General features: G+C 45.5%; 2 gene segments (V, D, J or C); one reads left to right on the top strand and one right to left on the bottom strand.

The window, feature by feature from the left end:
* Positions 1 to 3954: 3954 nt before the first annotated feature.
* Positions 3955 to 4620, bottom strand: LOC132870383 (probable non-functional immunoglobulin kappa variable 6D-41). The segment is given in 3 exon segments: positions 3955 to 3978; positions 4088 to 4428; positions 4543 to 4620. Coding segments are annotated over 3 exon segments (414 nt in total).
* Positions 4621 to 5389: 769 nt separating this feature from the next.
* On the top strand, positions 5390 to 6558 carry LOC132870377 (Ig kappa-b4 chain C region-like). The segment is given in 2 exon segments: positions 5390 to 5405; positions 6239 to 6558. Coding segments are annotated over 2 exon segments (336 nt in total).
* The last annotated feature ends 10131 nt before the right edge of the window (positions 6559 to 16689 follow it).

Raw genomic sequence — 16689 nt, 5'->3', positions numbered from 1 at the left:
CTTTTGGTGGAGGAACCAAACTGTCTGTGGGCCGTAAGTAACCTGTTTACTAATTACTGAAATGGAGTGTGTTCAGATTAATGACTGAAATGGAGTGTGTTCAGATTAATGACTGAAATGGAGTGTGTTCAGATTAATTACTGAAATGGAGTGTGTTCAGATTCATGTTGTAATGTGTAAAGAATATATTTTAGATTTATTTTTCCTCCAAATCCAGATCAGATGTGATTTTTGTATCACGTACTTCTGTTTCTCAAATTTCCCTTATTTTAGAAGTTTGAAAAATGTCTTTGATTATATTGCTGGTTGTTAATTATAATTTAAAGCTTAATTGTATTTGATTCTACTGCTGGTAGTTAATTATAATTTAAATCTAAAAGGAAAGTAGATATCGTTGTGCAAATTACAGATGACATTTATGTTGAATGATTTTAATGACATTTAATATCTTAGACACTGTGAGTCCAAAAATGGATTTAAATGTAGAAATCAAAACTGAATTTGCTTAAGTGGTAAATATTCTGTATTTTAAAGGGATAACTGTAATATAAATGATTATAGATCTAAGATGTAAAAGTGTTTGAACTGAGTGAATCGTTTGTGATGCTCCACTGAACTCAGTTCTGCTCTGTAAGATATAAAGGGAAGTGAAACACACAGTGAGCTGAAACGAAGCCTGAGTGACTGACAGCTGTCCATTCCTGTCTCAACTCTGTGTGTGTGTGTAGGTGTCACTCAGCCCAGTGTGACGGTGTTGCCCCCCTCCAGTGTGGAGCTGCAGCGGGAGAAGGTCACACTCATGTGTGTGGCTGACAAGGGCTTCCCCTCGGACTGGACACTGAGCTGGAAGGTTGATGGGAGCAGCTGGAGCTCGGGGGAGAGCCGCAGCACCGCCGTTCTGCACGCGGACGGCCTCTACAGCTGGAGCAGCACGCTGAGCCTCCACCCGGAGCAGTGGAGGAACAAGGTGGTGACCTGTGAGGCCTCCAAAGACAACCAACCTACTGTGGTGGGCAGAGTGAACACAGAGCAGTGCTCAGAGCTGTGAGCTCACACACACTTTACTCAGCTCACCTTCTACTGCTTCACTGTGTGTTACATGTGGCCTTTACTGCTCAAATGTCCCACTTTCATCATTTCATTTGTGTTATTAACATTTGAGCTCACACACTCCTCAGTTTAACTCAATTCTTCTTCTTAATGATCACCTACATATCTGTTAAGTGTGTGTATCACTGCAATGTCCTGCTTTGAATTATTAATAAAAGCCTTTGATTCAGTGAAAACTGTTTCAGAATTTTATTGATCATGTACATTATGAACAAATCATCAATGCATCTGTCAGAGTATTTGTTATAGACCCTCAAATTCATGATCAAGGCATAATAATGAAATAATAAGAAGAAGAGAAGAAGAAGAAGGGGAATCGAGAGAAAGTATCAACAATGAGGATGTGGTTGAGTGGGAATGACATTAGAAAGCATTTATGTTTAAAAGAGAGTAAGTGGAATGCTTCATTTTACTTTCACGCATCTGTGAATTGGGGACTGGTGTGATGGTTATGGAAATACTCTTACACCAACTGGATTAATCAGAATCACAATCGTTTATTTGCCAAGTATTTTAACACACACAAGGAATTTGGTTCCAGCAGTTGGTGTTTCTCTAGCGATACAGAAAAGGGGAAGAAAAATAAGAGAGAGAAGAAAAATAGAAGGTATATATGTATATGCAATGTACAATATGGACAATATAGACATGACAAAAATAAGTAAGTAATATGTGATATCTGTTATATACAATATCCATGATATACAATACCTATATTATAAATACAATCTGTGTAAAATATCTGTAGTGTACAATATCAATCTGTAAAAAACAATATCTGCAATATATTATGGATCAAAATATGTCATATCTACAATTTGCAGTACATATTATAAATATATATGCTATCAACAATATAAATGGTACACAATATACAGACTATGTGCAGGATATATTACAGAAAATGCACAATATACAACAAATACACACATGACACAGTCAGTGTACATAGAGTGCAGTGTAGTAGTGCAAACAAAAGCATGTTACAGGAGGTAAAAATTGTACACTAATATAATGGCAAGGATGGTTCAGGTCATATATTTATGAGGTTGATGGCACAGGGAAAAAGCTGCTCTTATGTGTGGTGGTTCTGGTTCTCAATGCTCTATAGCACCTGCTGGAGAGGAGGAGCTGGAACAGGTTGTGAGGTGTCCTTCATGAATTTCTCAGCATACTTCCTGGTTCATGAAATGTACAAATCCTGGAGACTGGGCGGGGGAGCACCGATGATCCTTTCTGCTGACCTTACTGTTCACTACAGTCTGTTCCTGTCCTGTTTTGTGGTTTCTCCGAACCAAACTGTTATGGATGTGCACAGGATGGATTTAGTGACAGCGGTGTACAACTGTGTCAGCAGCTCCTGTGACATACCGTACTTTCTGAGTTGCTGCTAAAAGTACATCCTCTGCTGGGCTTTTTTAAGGATGGAGTTGATGTTGTATTTCCACTTCAAGTCTCGTGAAATGGTAGTTCCCAGGAACTGAAATGTCTTTACAGTTGACACAGTACTGCTGGAAATTGTGAGGGGGAGCATCGTAGAGGGGTGTCTCCTTAAGTCCACTATGATCTCCATCGTCTTCAGTGTGTTTAGCATCACATTATTCTGATTGCACCAGAGCACCAACTGGGAGAAGTTGTGGCCTAATTTTTAGTGAATTTTTAGCAATGTTTAGATTTGGGACCAAAAGGTTGCCGGTTCTCTTCCCTGGACCATCAGGAATAGAGGAAGTGCCGTTGAGCAAGGCAGCTAACCACCAACTGCTTCCCATGCTGCTCTGGGCATGTTGTACATCGTTCTTGATAAGCTAAATGCCAGTGATGTAACGTAATGGTTGATCTCCCACCAACATGCAGACTCATCGATTTCTTGCATGAGTCATGTGACTGTAGTGTCATCTGTAAATTTCAGGAGTTTTACAGTTGGGTCCATGGAGGTGCAGTCATTGGTGGAAAGGGAGAAGAGCAGTGGGAAGAGGACACAACCCTGAGGAGCACCAGTCCCTGTCTGCAAGGAAGCTGGTGATCTGCTGACATATGGCAGGTGAGAGATATGTCACGACTGTACCCCTGGATGCTAGTTATACTGAACTCAAATATTATATTCAATTACAAAAATATCTTAAGTATTACTTCTGGAGTGAATTTCCCACACCAAATGACATGACACAATTTAAAGATCAGTCTGTAACTAGAGTTTATTCGGTAATCCACAGTTTCCTATCTCTGGTCCTGGAGTTTCCCTGCCCTGCACATTTTAGTGTTTTACCGACACTAACACACTCATTCAACTCAGCATGCACTGTCAATTAGCTGAAGACTTAAATGATGTGTATTTGGAGCAGGGGGTCCTGGGGTGGACAAGGGGTAAACCAGGGTTAGGAACCTGTGAGGTAGTCAATGTCAGGACACCATGAACACTGATCAAACACATGGCTCCTCAAACAGCAAGAAATTTTACAGACATTAATCACTGGATTTAACTTAAACATTTCTGTGTATTTTAATGAGTGTGTATGTCTTATTTATGCTTATATAATGAGACTCACTGAGTGTCACAGTGAGTGTCATAAGGCTCATCTCTAATGGCGTCATAATAGTAACAGCAAGTCAGAGATGAGGAGTAAAATTGGATTTAGCCCGTATTCAATATCACAACCAGCCATCAGTGCAGATACGGATCTGTTATCTCTAAAGCTGTTCTTCTTTCTAAAGATGTTTCAGGTGTGACAGGTAACACCACGACTGAGAGACCTGGGAAACTATTGATCTTACAGGAGTGGATGTGATGGACTGTGTGCAGTGTAGTGTGATGTTTATTGAGAGATTTCTAAAGTGACTTGTGAGTTAGTGTGGTGTGGTTCCTCTCCTCTACAGAGTGTCATTGTGTCGTATCACATCCTCCAACTCAGCACCTGCAGTCTCTCCCAGCTGCAGCAGTGCAGTCTCTCTACAATCTGACTGAGGGAGGTTTTTGTACGACTCTATAACACTGTGTGAACCAGTAGCCAGAGATATCATGCCGGCTCTGACAATAATAATCTCCTGCATCTTCAGTCTGGACTCCACTGATGGTCAGAGTGAAATCAGATCCAGATCCACTGCCACTGAAACGAGCTGGAAAACCTGACACTCGCTGATTTGCAAATTTAATCAGGAGTTTAGGAGCTTCTCCAGGTTTCTGCTGATACCAGTATAAGTTGTGGCCATTTGAGTCTGTGTACACTGCCTGACTGGTTCTACAGTTGATGGTGACTGTTTCTCCTGGAAGAGCAGATTTCACTGCAGGAGTCTGAGTGACTGTGGCTTGACCTCTGCATTCTGAAAAAAAAGTATGATACAGAAACTGTTGAAAGAATAATCATGAGACAAACCTGAAAAATTTATTGTCTTGACGAGTTTGTTTAAAATATAAAAGGCAAAGCCGTGTCTGACCTTGAGTCCAGAGGATCAGTGTCCAGATGAAGACGGGGATCAGAGTCATGGTAGCTGTGGGTGAAGTTGCTGTAGCAGCAGCTCTCAGTCATGAAGTGTTAAAGTCACAGCGCTATAAACACTCCCAGAGCACTGAAGCATGTGCTGCCAATGCAAAGTGTCCTCTAAGTATGGAAACACCTTTACCACATTCCCCCAATCTTACTGTAATTCTCACACTACTACAGAGTTATTGTGTGAATTTTACTTGTGGGGTCAGATGGAGATTTTCTGTAAAACACTTTGAGGTCTAAGATGCATAAATAAGTGAATTAGAGAGAGAAGCTTCAACTTTCACTGGATGGTGTTTGTACTGAATGTTAATGAGTTTCTCACTGTAGTGGATTTATGGTGGAAGAAGCAGCATCAATGTTGGCAGTGAGTAAATACACACTAATATTTTTTACTGTAAATTAATATTTAGATTATTGTAGGACTTAAATATCATATCATAACTTTCTATCAGTCTACAGAAGCAGTGGAGGAATTATTCTCACTTTAGCTCCACACATTCAGTCATATATTGTAAATTTCTCATGAGTACATCAGCATTTTTACTCCATGAGGCATTCTGGGTAAATCCTGTGCAATTGCAGATCTACATTTTGTGAAATTTCAACTTTTATTTTGTGTAATTTGTTTGTGTTTCTCACTCACTAATTGCATCCTCAGTTTAGATTGACACTCTTGGTGTTTAAAAAGAAAAAAAACAGTAAAATGTAGTAAAACAGTCAGAGAGTTAGTGTATTAATCAGCTGATGTGAGCAGAAGTTGGTGTTTTGTAGCTGTTTTGTAATAAGAGGTTTAAATGGATGGAGAGAGCAGTGAGTTTAGAGCAGCAGGGTTTTTGTACGGCCGCTAAACCTGTTTGTATCACTGTGGATCACTTTTGGTGGAGGAACCAAACTGTCTGTGGGCCGTAAGTAACCTGTTTACTAATTACTGAAATGGAGTGTGTTCAGATTAATGACTGAAATGGAGTGTGTTCAGATTCATGTAGTAATGTGTAAAGAATATATTTTAGATTTATTTTTCCTCCAAATTCAGATCAGATGTGATTTTTGTATCACGTCCTTCTGTTTCTCAAATTTCCCTTATTTTAGAAGTTTGAAAAATGTCTTTGATTATATTGCCGGTTGTTTATTATAATTTAAAGCTTAAATGTATTTGATTCTACTGCTGGTAGTTAATTATAATTTAAATCTAAAAGGAAAGTAGATATCATTGTGCAAATTACAGATGACATTTTGTTGAATTATTTTAACGACATTTAATATCTTAGAGACTGTGAGTCCAAATACAGATTTAAATGTAGAAACCAAAACTGAATTTGCTTAAGTGGTAAATATTCTGTATTTTAAATGTGGCTTATTCATGTTATAAAATGAGCTTCATATTTTTAATTCCTGAATACTCAGTATAATTCATTTTTACTGTCCAGGGATAACTGTAATAAAAATGATTATAGACCTAAGATGTAAAAGTATTTGAATTGAGTGTGAATCGTTTGTGATGCTCCACTGAACTCAGTTCTGCTCTGTAAGATATAAAGGGAAGTGAAACACACAGTGAGCTGAAACGAAGCCTGAGTGACTGACAGCTGTCCATTCCTGTCTCAACACTGTGTGTGTGTGTGTGTGTGTGTGTGTGTGTGTAGGTGTCACTCAGCCCAGTGTGACGGTGTTGCCTCCCTCCAGTGTGGAGCTGCAGCAGGAGAAGGTCACACTCATGTGTGTGGCCGACAAGGGCTTCCCCTCGGACTGGACACTGAGCTGGAAGGTTGATGGGAGCAGCTGGAGCTTGGGGGAGAGCCGCAGCGCCGCCGTTCTGCACGCGGACGGCCTCTACAGCTGGAGCAGCACGCTGAGCCTCCACCCGGAGCAGTGGAGGAACAAGGTGGTGACCTGTGAGGCCTCCAAAGACAACCAACCTACTGTGGTGGGCAGAGTGAACACAGAGCAGTGCTCAGAGCTGTGAGCTCACACACACTTTACTCAGCTCACCTTCTACTGCTTCACTGTGTGTTACATGTGGCCTTTACTGCTCAAATGTCCCACTTTCATCATTTCATTTGAGTTATTAACATGTGAGCTCACACACTCCTCAGTTTAACTCAATTCTTATTCTTAATGATCACTTACATATGTGTTAAGTGTGTGTATCACTGCAATGTCCTGCTTTGAATTATTAATAAAAGCCTTTGAATCATGAAACCCTTTTGGTGCACATTATTGTTCATGTACATCATAAAGAAATGACCAAAGCATCTGTCTCAGTATCTGTTATAGACCATCATATTTATTCTAAAGATCAAAAATAGTAATAATAATAATAATAATAATATTAATAATAATCATCATCATTATTAGCTAGCTTACTGGAGTTGTTAAGGACTTGGCATGAGTCATCTACTCGTCCAAACATATACACACAGACTCAGTGAGCTACGCACAGCCTCAGTGAGTCTCCATTCCCCAGCACTGCCAGCATCATGCGGAGACAGTAAGGACGACATCCATCGGTGCCTCGAGTGAGATTGTTTTTTTATATGCCACTGGTGTGAAGCAGCCATATTGCTTCAGGTGACTACACCCACAAACGTCGATACAGGCCTGCAGCTTCTGACGGATAACTGGTTGGGTCCCCATTTAAATTCATTTAATTTCCACATTTAAATTGATTTCATTTTTATTTCATCTCAGTGAAAATATCTGCCAACTTTAGCAGCATTCCCCATGGGTTCTGAAAAAAAATTTCTCCCCTTTTTTCCTTGAAAAATCAAGTCAAAGAGGTATTGTTCACTTTTTCTTATTTTTCCTTCACTTAGTCTGTATTTTTTTCTTCCTTACCAACTTATAAAAGTGGACATAATACAGGTTTATACCAACCAAACTGTTACAATTCAAACATTTGTATAGATACAGCTAGGCTTCTCCATTACATATAAATTTTAGGCTCCACTCCAGCTTCTAATAAGAAAGACCTTGATTTTGGGCGCCCTGTGCACCATCAAGATAAAATAAACCTCTTTAGTTTGAGTTTATTTCAGGTTATTTTCACATGGAATTGTTCAAAAGAGCTTTTAGGACTCCCTTTACCCCTTTACTTCAACACAAAACTTGATTTACAGTTGAACAGAGTCAAGAAGAGTCTGGGAACAAACAACAGTGAAGGAATCCGAATTTACTGCTGATTTACAAACCGAACACAGAAAGACAACGTTTTACATCATACGTTCACCACGAGGACTGAACATGCCATGCCTCCTGAAACGTAGCTCCCTTCAGTCACTTGCCGGCTGACAGCATTTTCACTTTGGCGCTTTTTACTGGCCCCTGTATTACTGGCACTGTCCAATGTGCTCGGGGACAGCCGGGGCTCTGAGTGTGCCTCCACCGTGTTTCTTTCGGCCCTGAATTCATCTTCAGTGCTTGAAGAAGATGCCCGAAAAACTTAGACTGCACTATTGTTTGGTTCAAACCGTGATAATCACACCATGACACCCGGCCGATTAAGACGCACAATGATTGGTCAAAAGCTTGGTGCTCATTTGGTCATTATTTGTAGTTGATTTTTATTGATCACAGACACGTGTTCATTGTTTACACTCTGGCTTCCCGCCGTCTCTTCACTGTGGTTGGATTTCGGCAAACAGAGGGATTTCTAGAAAAGATGATTTATGGTAAGGATCTCATCTCATCTCATTATCTCTCGCCGCTTTATCCTGTTCTACAGGGTCGCAGGCGAGCTGGAGCCTATCCCAGCTGACTACGGGCGAAAGGTGGGGTACACCCTGGACAAGTCACCAGGTATGGTAATGATAAAGATAACAAATACATTCTTCACTGTGACGACGGCTAGTAATTTTCTCTTCATCACTGATGGATTATGTTTGTTAATGATGAGTGTGATAAGCGCCAGCGGGAACCGTGGTTTAGGATTTGGGGTTTTTATATAACATTTTGTGTGTAGATATTGAAAGTGTGTTGCTGAATGCATTGTCGTGAACTGAAACACTGAGTGTAACGGTTCACGAGGTGTGGGTGGAGCACAGAGGATGGCAGGACAGAGATCGGGTTTTCAAAAGGCTTTATTGCCACACTTTTCAGTGAACAATTCTATATGGGCTAGAGACACACACACACAGTCAGCGTCTAGTCCGGAGATAAGCTCCTCTGCTCTCGCTCTCCCTCCTTAAGTAGGGCGCGTTCACTGGGAAGACACACAAACACAGGTTAATTGCTGTCAGGTATAGTGATTCTGCCACTTACCTTCCCTGACTCCGCCCTCCTGTCACAGACCGGCGCTTGACCACGCCCCCGCTGCCACATACCCCCACCGCCCAACTCAGGCCGGGCAGCCGTCCGGCCTGCAGCCGACTCCCCCCCCCCCCCCCCCCGACGGGAGAGGAAGTCCGCCACGACCATCTGCGCCCCCGGCCTGTGGACCACCTTAAAATTGAAGGGTTGGAGTGCCAGATACCAACGGGTGATCCACGCGTTGGCATCCTTCATGCAGTGGAGCCACTGGAGGGGTGCTTGGTCCGAACAGAGGGTGAAAGGGCGCCCCAGCAGGTAGTAGCGGAGGGCGAGGACCGCCCACTTGATCGCCAGACACTCCTTCTCGATAGTGCTGTAGCGCCCCTCACGCACTGACAGCTTCCTGCTAATGTACAGGATGGGGCGGTCCTCCCCCTCCACCTCCTGGGACAAAACCGCCCCCAGCCCTCTGTCCGACGCATCGGTCTGCAACATAAAAGGGAGAGCAAAGTCAGGGGAGTGTAATAGTGGCCCCCCACACAGTGCAGCCTTTACCTCAGAGAAAGCCTGCTGGCATTGCTCCGTCCACTAGACTGGATCTGGTGCCCCCTTTTTAGTGAGATCAGTCAGCGGGCTGGTGACGTCCGAATAATTAGGTATAAACCCACGATAGTAGCCAGCCAGCCCCAGGAACTGTCTCACCCCCTTTTTGGTTTTGGGCCTCGGGCAGGCCGCAATTGCTGCTGTCTTGTTAATTTGGGGACGCACCTGCCCATTGCCCAAGTGGAAGCCCAGATACCGTACTTCCACCAGCCCAATCGCACACTTCTTCGGGTTGGCTGTGAGACCCGCTCGCCTCAGCGACTTAAGGACGGCCCTCAGGTGTTGTAAGTGCCGCTGCCAGTCATTACTATAAATGATATCATCAAGGTATGCGGCCACATAGGTGGCGTGGGGGCGGAGGACCCTGTCCATCAGTCGCTGAAACGTAGCAGGCGCCCCAAACAGCCCAAACAGAAGTGTGACGAATTGGTGCAAGCCAAACGGTGTGGAAAACGCCGTTTTTTCCCGGGATAATGGAGTCAAGGGGATCTGCCAATAACCCTTTGTTAAATACAGCGTCGAGTAAAAACAAGCTGTGCCTAGCCAATTGAGCAACTCATCAATACGAGGCATTGGGTATGCATCAAATTTAGACACCGCGTTGACTTTTCTATAGTCCACACAGAACCGGACTGACCCGTCGGCCTTGGGTACCAAGACCACCGGGCTGCTCCAGTCACTGTGGGAATACTCGACGATGCCCATTTCGAGCATGGCCTCGAGTTCTTCCCGTACAACTTTTTTCTTGTGCTCAGGTAACCTGTAAGGGCGGCTACGCACTACCACCCCCGGGGGCGTCTCAATGTGGTGCTCTATGAGGTTGGTGCGGCCGGGCAGGGGCGAGAACACGTCCGAAAACTCAGTCTGCAACTGGGCAACCTCCGCGAGTTGGGTCGGGGAGAGGTGGTCTCCACAGGGGACTGGAGAGTAGAGCCCTGCACTCCCGCGGGAGTCCCGCGGGACTCGCGGGACCCGCCGCAAAGCAGTGCGGCGTGGGACAAATTTTGAAAGCTCATTGCAGGCGCAGGCAGGACCGGAAGTGCACATATGCGCACGCGGGCGGGAGCGGGAGTGCACATATGTGGCACGGGCGGGAGCGGTGATAAGCTGCAGTCCCGCAAACTAAAAACGTGCTTGAAATAAAATTGATAAATTATTAATTTATCTCATCTCATTATCTCTAGCCGCTTTATCCTTCTACAGGGTCGCAGGCAAGCTGGAGCCTATCCCAGCTGACTACGGGCGAAAGGCGGGGTACACCCTGGACAAGTCGCCAGGTCATCACAGGGCTGACACATAGACACAGACAACCATTCACACTCACATTCACACCTACGGTCAATTTAGAGTCACCAGTTAACCTAACCTGCATGTCTTTGGACTGTGGGGGAAACCGGAGCACCCGGAGGAAACCCACGCGGACACGGGGAGAACATGCAAACTCCACACAGAAAGGCCCTCACCGGCCCCAGGGCTCGAACCCGGACCTTCTTGCTGTGAGGCGACAGCGCTAACCACTACACCACCGTGCCGCCATTATTAATTTATGTCTATCATATATAATTTGTGCTGGATATTTTATTTGGCATTAATAAAAACATTTTAAGATGCCTAAATTTGCAGAGAGAGTCAGATTGCCAGATTGAGTGAGGAATGGCATCTTAAATTTGCCACTGATCACCCTAACGGGAAATCCTTTGATCACTCTAATGACTCGCCATTCACACCCAGCCTCCAGTGACCCACACTAACATGATGCCTCAATGACACCTTAGATGAGCTGGTCATCACAATTCTGATTCTGATCCAGGAGAGGATAAATATCTCTCGTTCGTTTCTCGATTCTTTTCCTCTTCCGTGTTTGAGATCTCCGATCATGGCAGAAGAGCAGAGCTCCTTTACTGAATCTCACAGTGCTTCAAAAGTAAGTGCTGGTTTAAAAAGAGGTACATTTACCGTTAAAAAGTCAAGATTCCTGAAATCGGACATTTGGAAATCGTTCTCACTCGTGTACGACACGGATGGAAATCAGCTGCCCTTTGCTTGCTGTGATAAGTGCCAAAAGGTTCTGACATACAACGGCCATAAATCAGGTACATCAGACCTGTCGTCGCATCTGCGTGTGCGCAATGCCTAGACACACTGCTGTCACCAAGTCACCTTGTCCCAAATGGAATTGACATGCTGTATAAAGTAGCAACTTTCCTTACTCCAAAGCTGCGTCATCTTAGGATGATCAATGCAAATGAAAGACAATACGTGACGGAAGCTGTGAAAGAGATGACCGAGGAGTTGGGGTTTGATGTCCAAACTGATTAAAGCGCAGAGCCACCTCCACCTAAAAAGGTCACTTTTCGTGAGTTTGAGGAATGGGAGGATGTCGGTGCTACGGGTGCTGAATCGAAGTCTGTAAACTCCGAGATTGATGATTATCTGAAAGTGAAACTTATTGGATCCGAATCACACCAATCTAAAGATATCCTGCTGTGGTGGAAAAATCACTGCTATGACTTTCCCACACTTGACAAACTGGCACGGCATGTACTGGCCATTCCAGGTTCCAGCGCACCATCCGAGCTCGCGTTCAGCATATGTGGTCGCATACTGGAGGAAAGGCGCAGTATGTTGAAGCCCTCAACAGTGAACAATTTGCTGTTTCTCCATAGCTGTTCAAAGAACCCGATATCCTAAGCAATAGGCTTAGTTGTTTCGTTTACCTGCGTTTGATTTTCTCGTTTTTCTTATTCATATTCAAACAAGGTCAGCTATGTTATATTGAGTTTAACACTTGCATGGAGGCTCAAGCCCAAATAGTTTTAGAAATGTGCAACCATAGCCCTATAATGTCTACAGTAGCCTATACTGTCGATTTTTTGTTGTTGTAGGCTAGGACTGTGTTCTGTTATAACATTTATATATGCTATGCTTATAGGGTATTCTATTGAGGTATTTCTCCTGACGTCACAGGGTCACGTGACGCCCCGGTGTCCGCCATTTTGGACGGCAAGCTAGCTAATGTCAACAACAGTAGCTGGTATGTTACTGTAGCAATGTTTACATTCAGTCATTTGGATGAATGTTAAAAACTTTCAGTCTCAAGTTTTTCCTTTACTGGATTTACTAGTTTACTGAGCCAGCGAGCCCCGGAGCACTAGCTAGCCAGCCAGCGCGCGAGCCCTGGAGCGCTAGCTAGCCAGCCGGCCCCGGGAGCGCTAGCTAGCCAGCCGGCCCCGGAGCGCTAGCTAGCCAGCCAGCCGGCCCCGGAGCGCCAGCCAGCCAGCTGGCCCCGGAGCGCTAGCTAGCCAGCCAGCGCGCGAGCCCCGGAGCGCCAGCCAGCCAGCCCTGGAGCGCTAGCTAGCCAGCCAGCCCCGGAGTGCTAGCTAGCCAGCCAGCCCCGGAGTGCTAGCTAGCCAGCCAGACCCGGAGCGCTAGCTAGCCAGCCAGCCCCGGAGCGCTAGCCAGCCAGCGCGCGAGCCCCGGAGCGCCAGCCAGCCAGCCCCGGAGTGCTAGCTAGCCAGCCAGCCCCGGAGCGCTAGCCAGCCAGCGCGCGAGCCCCGGAGCGCTAGCCAGCCAGCCAGCTCCGGAGCGCTAGCCAGCCAGCCCCGGAGTGCTAGCCAGCCAGCCAGCCCCGGAGTGCTAGCCAGCCAGCCAGCCCCGGAGCGCTAGCCAGCCAGCACGCGAGCCCCGGAGCGCTAGCTAGCCAGCCAGCCCCGGAGCGCTAGCCAGCCAGCCAGCCAGCCCCGGACTGCTAGCCAGCCAGTGCGCGAGCCCCGGAGCGCTAGCCAGCCAGCGCGCGAGCCCCGGAGCGCTAGCCAGCCAGCGCGCGAGCCCCGGAGCGCTAGCCAGCCAGCGCCAGCCAGCCCCGGAGCGCTAGCCAGCCAGCGCCAGCCAGCCCCGGAGCACGCTCAGTAAACTAGTAAATACAGTAAAGGAAAAACTTATAACAGGCCATGTCTCAACAGACTAAGAAGTTATTTCAATGACATTTAATAACATTTTGTTTATCCTGAGGACCAAAAGTAAATGAAAATGTGAACAAACCTTAGCTGTCAGTGAACAATCCTGGTGGAAGCAGGTAAACGTCGTTCTCTAAGCCTGCTAACCTCAATTTTTGCAAATACCTCTCCCTCTGCTCGCCCTGAAAATCCCCTACGTTGCTGGATAGTGAAGGTGTTTTCTGCATCTCGCTCCTTTTTCTTTTATGTTTTTCATTTGTCGCCTTCCTCGCATTCAAACTGATTCGAGCCGTGACGTCCAAAATGGCAGCATCACATGACTTGGTCACGTGAGTGAAATACCTCAATAGGATATTCTAGTTAGAAATGCTTAACAAATGTAAACTGGGTCAGCCTAATGTTTTGTATGGCTGAACAATAAATATACCAAATTTCCACTTGGAATTACGTGCTCGCCTGTCTTTTATTATTATTATTATTATTATTATTATTATTATTATTAGTGCTGTAAAACATGTCGCGTTATTATCGCATTAACTTGACTCAATTTTAACGGCGATAATTTTTTTTTATCGCGAGATTAACGCTCTGTGACATGATGTAGGTTTTTCATAAGCTTTTGAAACTAGTAGAGATGGGATTTATGGCTCTTTGATGGGATCCGCATCTTTGTGATCCGTTCTTTAAAAAGAGCCGTTCAAAAGACTGGCTCATTTGGCTCTTTTTAAATATTTATTCAGTTTTAAGAAGACAGCGTCTGTAAACTCAATGCTATCCCAGAAATCCTTCCTGTAATATGCAAATTTGGCCGCCTCTGATTGGACAGCGCGACGCATCAACAGGCAGAAAAAGTCTAAAAATACAAAATGTGTTAAGTGAGATGAAACAGTAAAGATCAGATTCAATGCAATATTTATCAACGAACAACTTAAAGTTAATATAATAGTGTACTTTATATTATAATCAAGCATGTCAAGCCTACCGTCACTGTGTAACCTGTCTCTCTGATTAAAGTTGTAGACTAACTCAAGCAGTAAATCACTTCACTGAGTGAAGTGGAAGAAGAGTGAAGTTCACTCTTCTTGCTAGCTCTGCTTTGCAATAAAAAAAAAACACCATTGGTACAAAGCAAGCCCATTCACTTTTTTATGCTGATCAGAGAATTACAATGGTTTCTCATGTGATAAAAATGTGTGATTCGCGATTAAATATTTTAATCGCTTGACAGCACTAATTATTATTGTTATTATTAGAGACACTACATGCTGAATTCAGAAACAAGGTAAATAATAACAAACGTGAATGTGAGCTGTAGATATTTATGCTCAAATCCACTCAAAGTAGGGGGCGGGGCACCATCATGCTGTGTCAAGACAAGAACTTTCCTGAGAAATAACGCGAACGTCTGCATCATGCAGGATTTGCGGGCGGGAGCGGGACAAAATATGGCAGGTGCGGGCGGGAGCGGGACTGAAAATCATAATTTTTTTGTGGGCACTGGCGGGAGCGGGACACTGAACCGCTACAGTGGTGCTGAAACCCGTGACTGGAGCACCAAAGCCGGACGCCACCCCGTCCTTCCCCTACTTCGCGATTATGAAGGATAGGTTATACCGAGTGACGCAGGACACTCAAACTAAAGATCGAGTCACGCAAATTTAAATTCCAAAGAGCCGCCGGGAATTGGTATTCCAGGCGGCTCACTTTAATCCCATGGCTGGACACTTACGGCAGGATAAGACACTAGCCCGAATAATGGCCCGATTCTATTGGCCAGGGATTCGCAGCGATGTCCGTAGGTGGTGTACAGCGTGCCACGAATGCCAGTTAGTAAATCCAGCGGCCATTCCAAAAGCCCCTTTGCGCCCTCTACCATTAATCGTGACTCCGTTCGAAAGGATTGGGATGGATCTCGTCGGGCCTTTAGATCGGTCAGCACGAGGGTACCACTTTATATTAGTTCTGGTGGACTATGCAACGCGATACCCGCTAGCAGTGCCTCTGCGCAATATCTCAGCACGCAGTATTGCAGAGGCGCTCTTCCGCGTTATCTCCCAAGTTGGAATCCCGAAAGAGATTCTGACTGATCAAGGCACCACATTTATGTCACGGACACTGCGCGAACTGTATGGGTTATTGGGGATTAAGCCGATCCACGCCAGCGTGTATCACCCACAAATGGACGGTTTAGTGGAACGGTTCAATCGCACCCTCAAGAATATTATTAAAAAATTCGTACGGTAAGTGAGGACGCACGTAATTGGGATAAGTGGCTCGAGCCCTTGTTGTTTTCAGTGCGAGAGGTCCCCCAAGCCTCCACGGGGTTCTCCCCATTCGAATTATTATATGGGCATAAGCCACGCGGCATTCTAGACGTGCTGCGGGAAAATTGGGAGGAGGGACCTTCACAAAGTAAGAACAAAATTCAATATGTTATGGACCTGCACGCAAAACTCCACATGCTCACCCACCTAACCCAGGAGAATTTGTGCCAGGCCCAAGAACGGCAAGCCCGCCTGTACAACAAGGGTACGCGCCTTAGGGAGTTCACACCGGGAGATAAGGTACTCATACTGTTGCCCACATCGAGCTCCAAATTGATCGCCAAGTGGCAAGGACCCTTTGAGGTCACACGGCGAGTCAGGGACGTCGACTACAAGGTGAGGCGAACGGACAGGGGTGGGGCGCTACAGATTTACCACCTCAATCTGCTTAAACTCTGGAATGAGGAGGTCCCCATGGCATTGGTGTCGGTGGTTCCAGAGAAGGCGGAGCTGGGGCCGGAGGTTCAAAAAGGGGCATTGGCATCACGTACCTCTCCGTTCCCCTGTGGAGACCACCTCTCCCTGACCCAACTCACGGAGGCTGCCCAGTTGCAGACAGAGTTTTCAGATGTGTTCTTGCCCCTGCCTGGTTGCACTAACCTCATAGAGCACCACATAGGGACACCCCCGGGGGTGGTAGTGGTAGCCGCCCTTACAGGCTACCTGAACACAAAAAAAAGGTGGTTCGGGACTAACTTGAGACCATGCTCGAAATGGGCATCGTCGAGGAGTCCCACAGTGACTGGAGCAGCCCGGTGGTCTTGGTACCCAAGGCCGACAGGTCAGTCCGGTTCTGTGTGGACTATAGAAAAGTGAATGCGGTGTCTAAATTCGATGCGTACCCAATGCCTCGTATTGATGAGTTGCTTGATCGACTCGGCACTGCTCGCTTTTATTCGACACTGGATTTGACGAAGGGATATTAGCAGATCCCCTTGACTCCACTATCCCGAGAAAAAACGGCCT

This window comes from Neoarius graeffei, chromosome 2, assembly GCF_027579695.1.
Source record: "Neoarius graeffei isolate fNeoGra1 chromosome 2, fNeoGra1.pri, whole genome shotgun sequence".
Lineage (NCBI taxonomy): Eukaryota > Metazoa > Chordata > Actinopteri > Siluriformes > Ariidae > Neoarius > Neoarius graeffei.
This window is presented reverse-complemented; position numbering and strand designations above follow the sequence as displayed.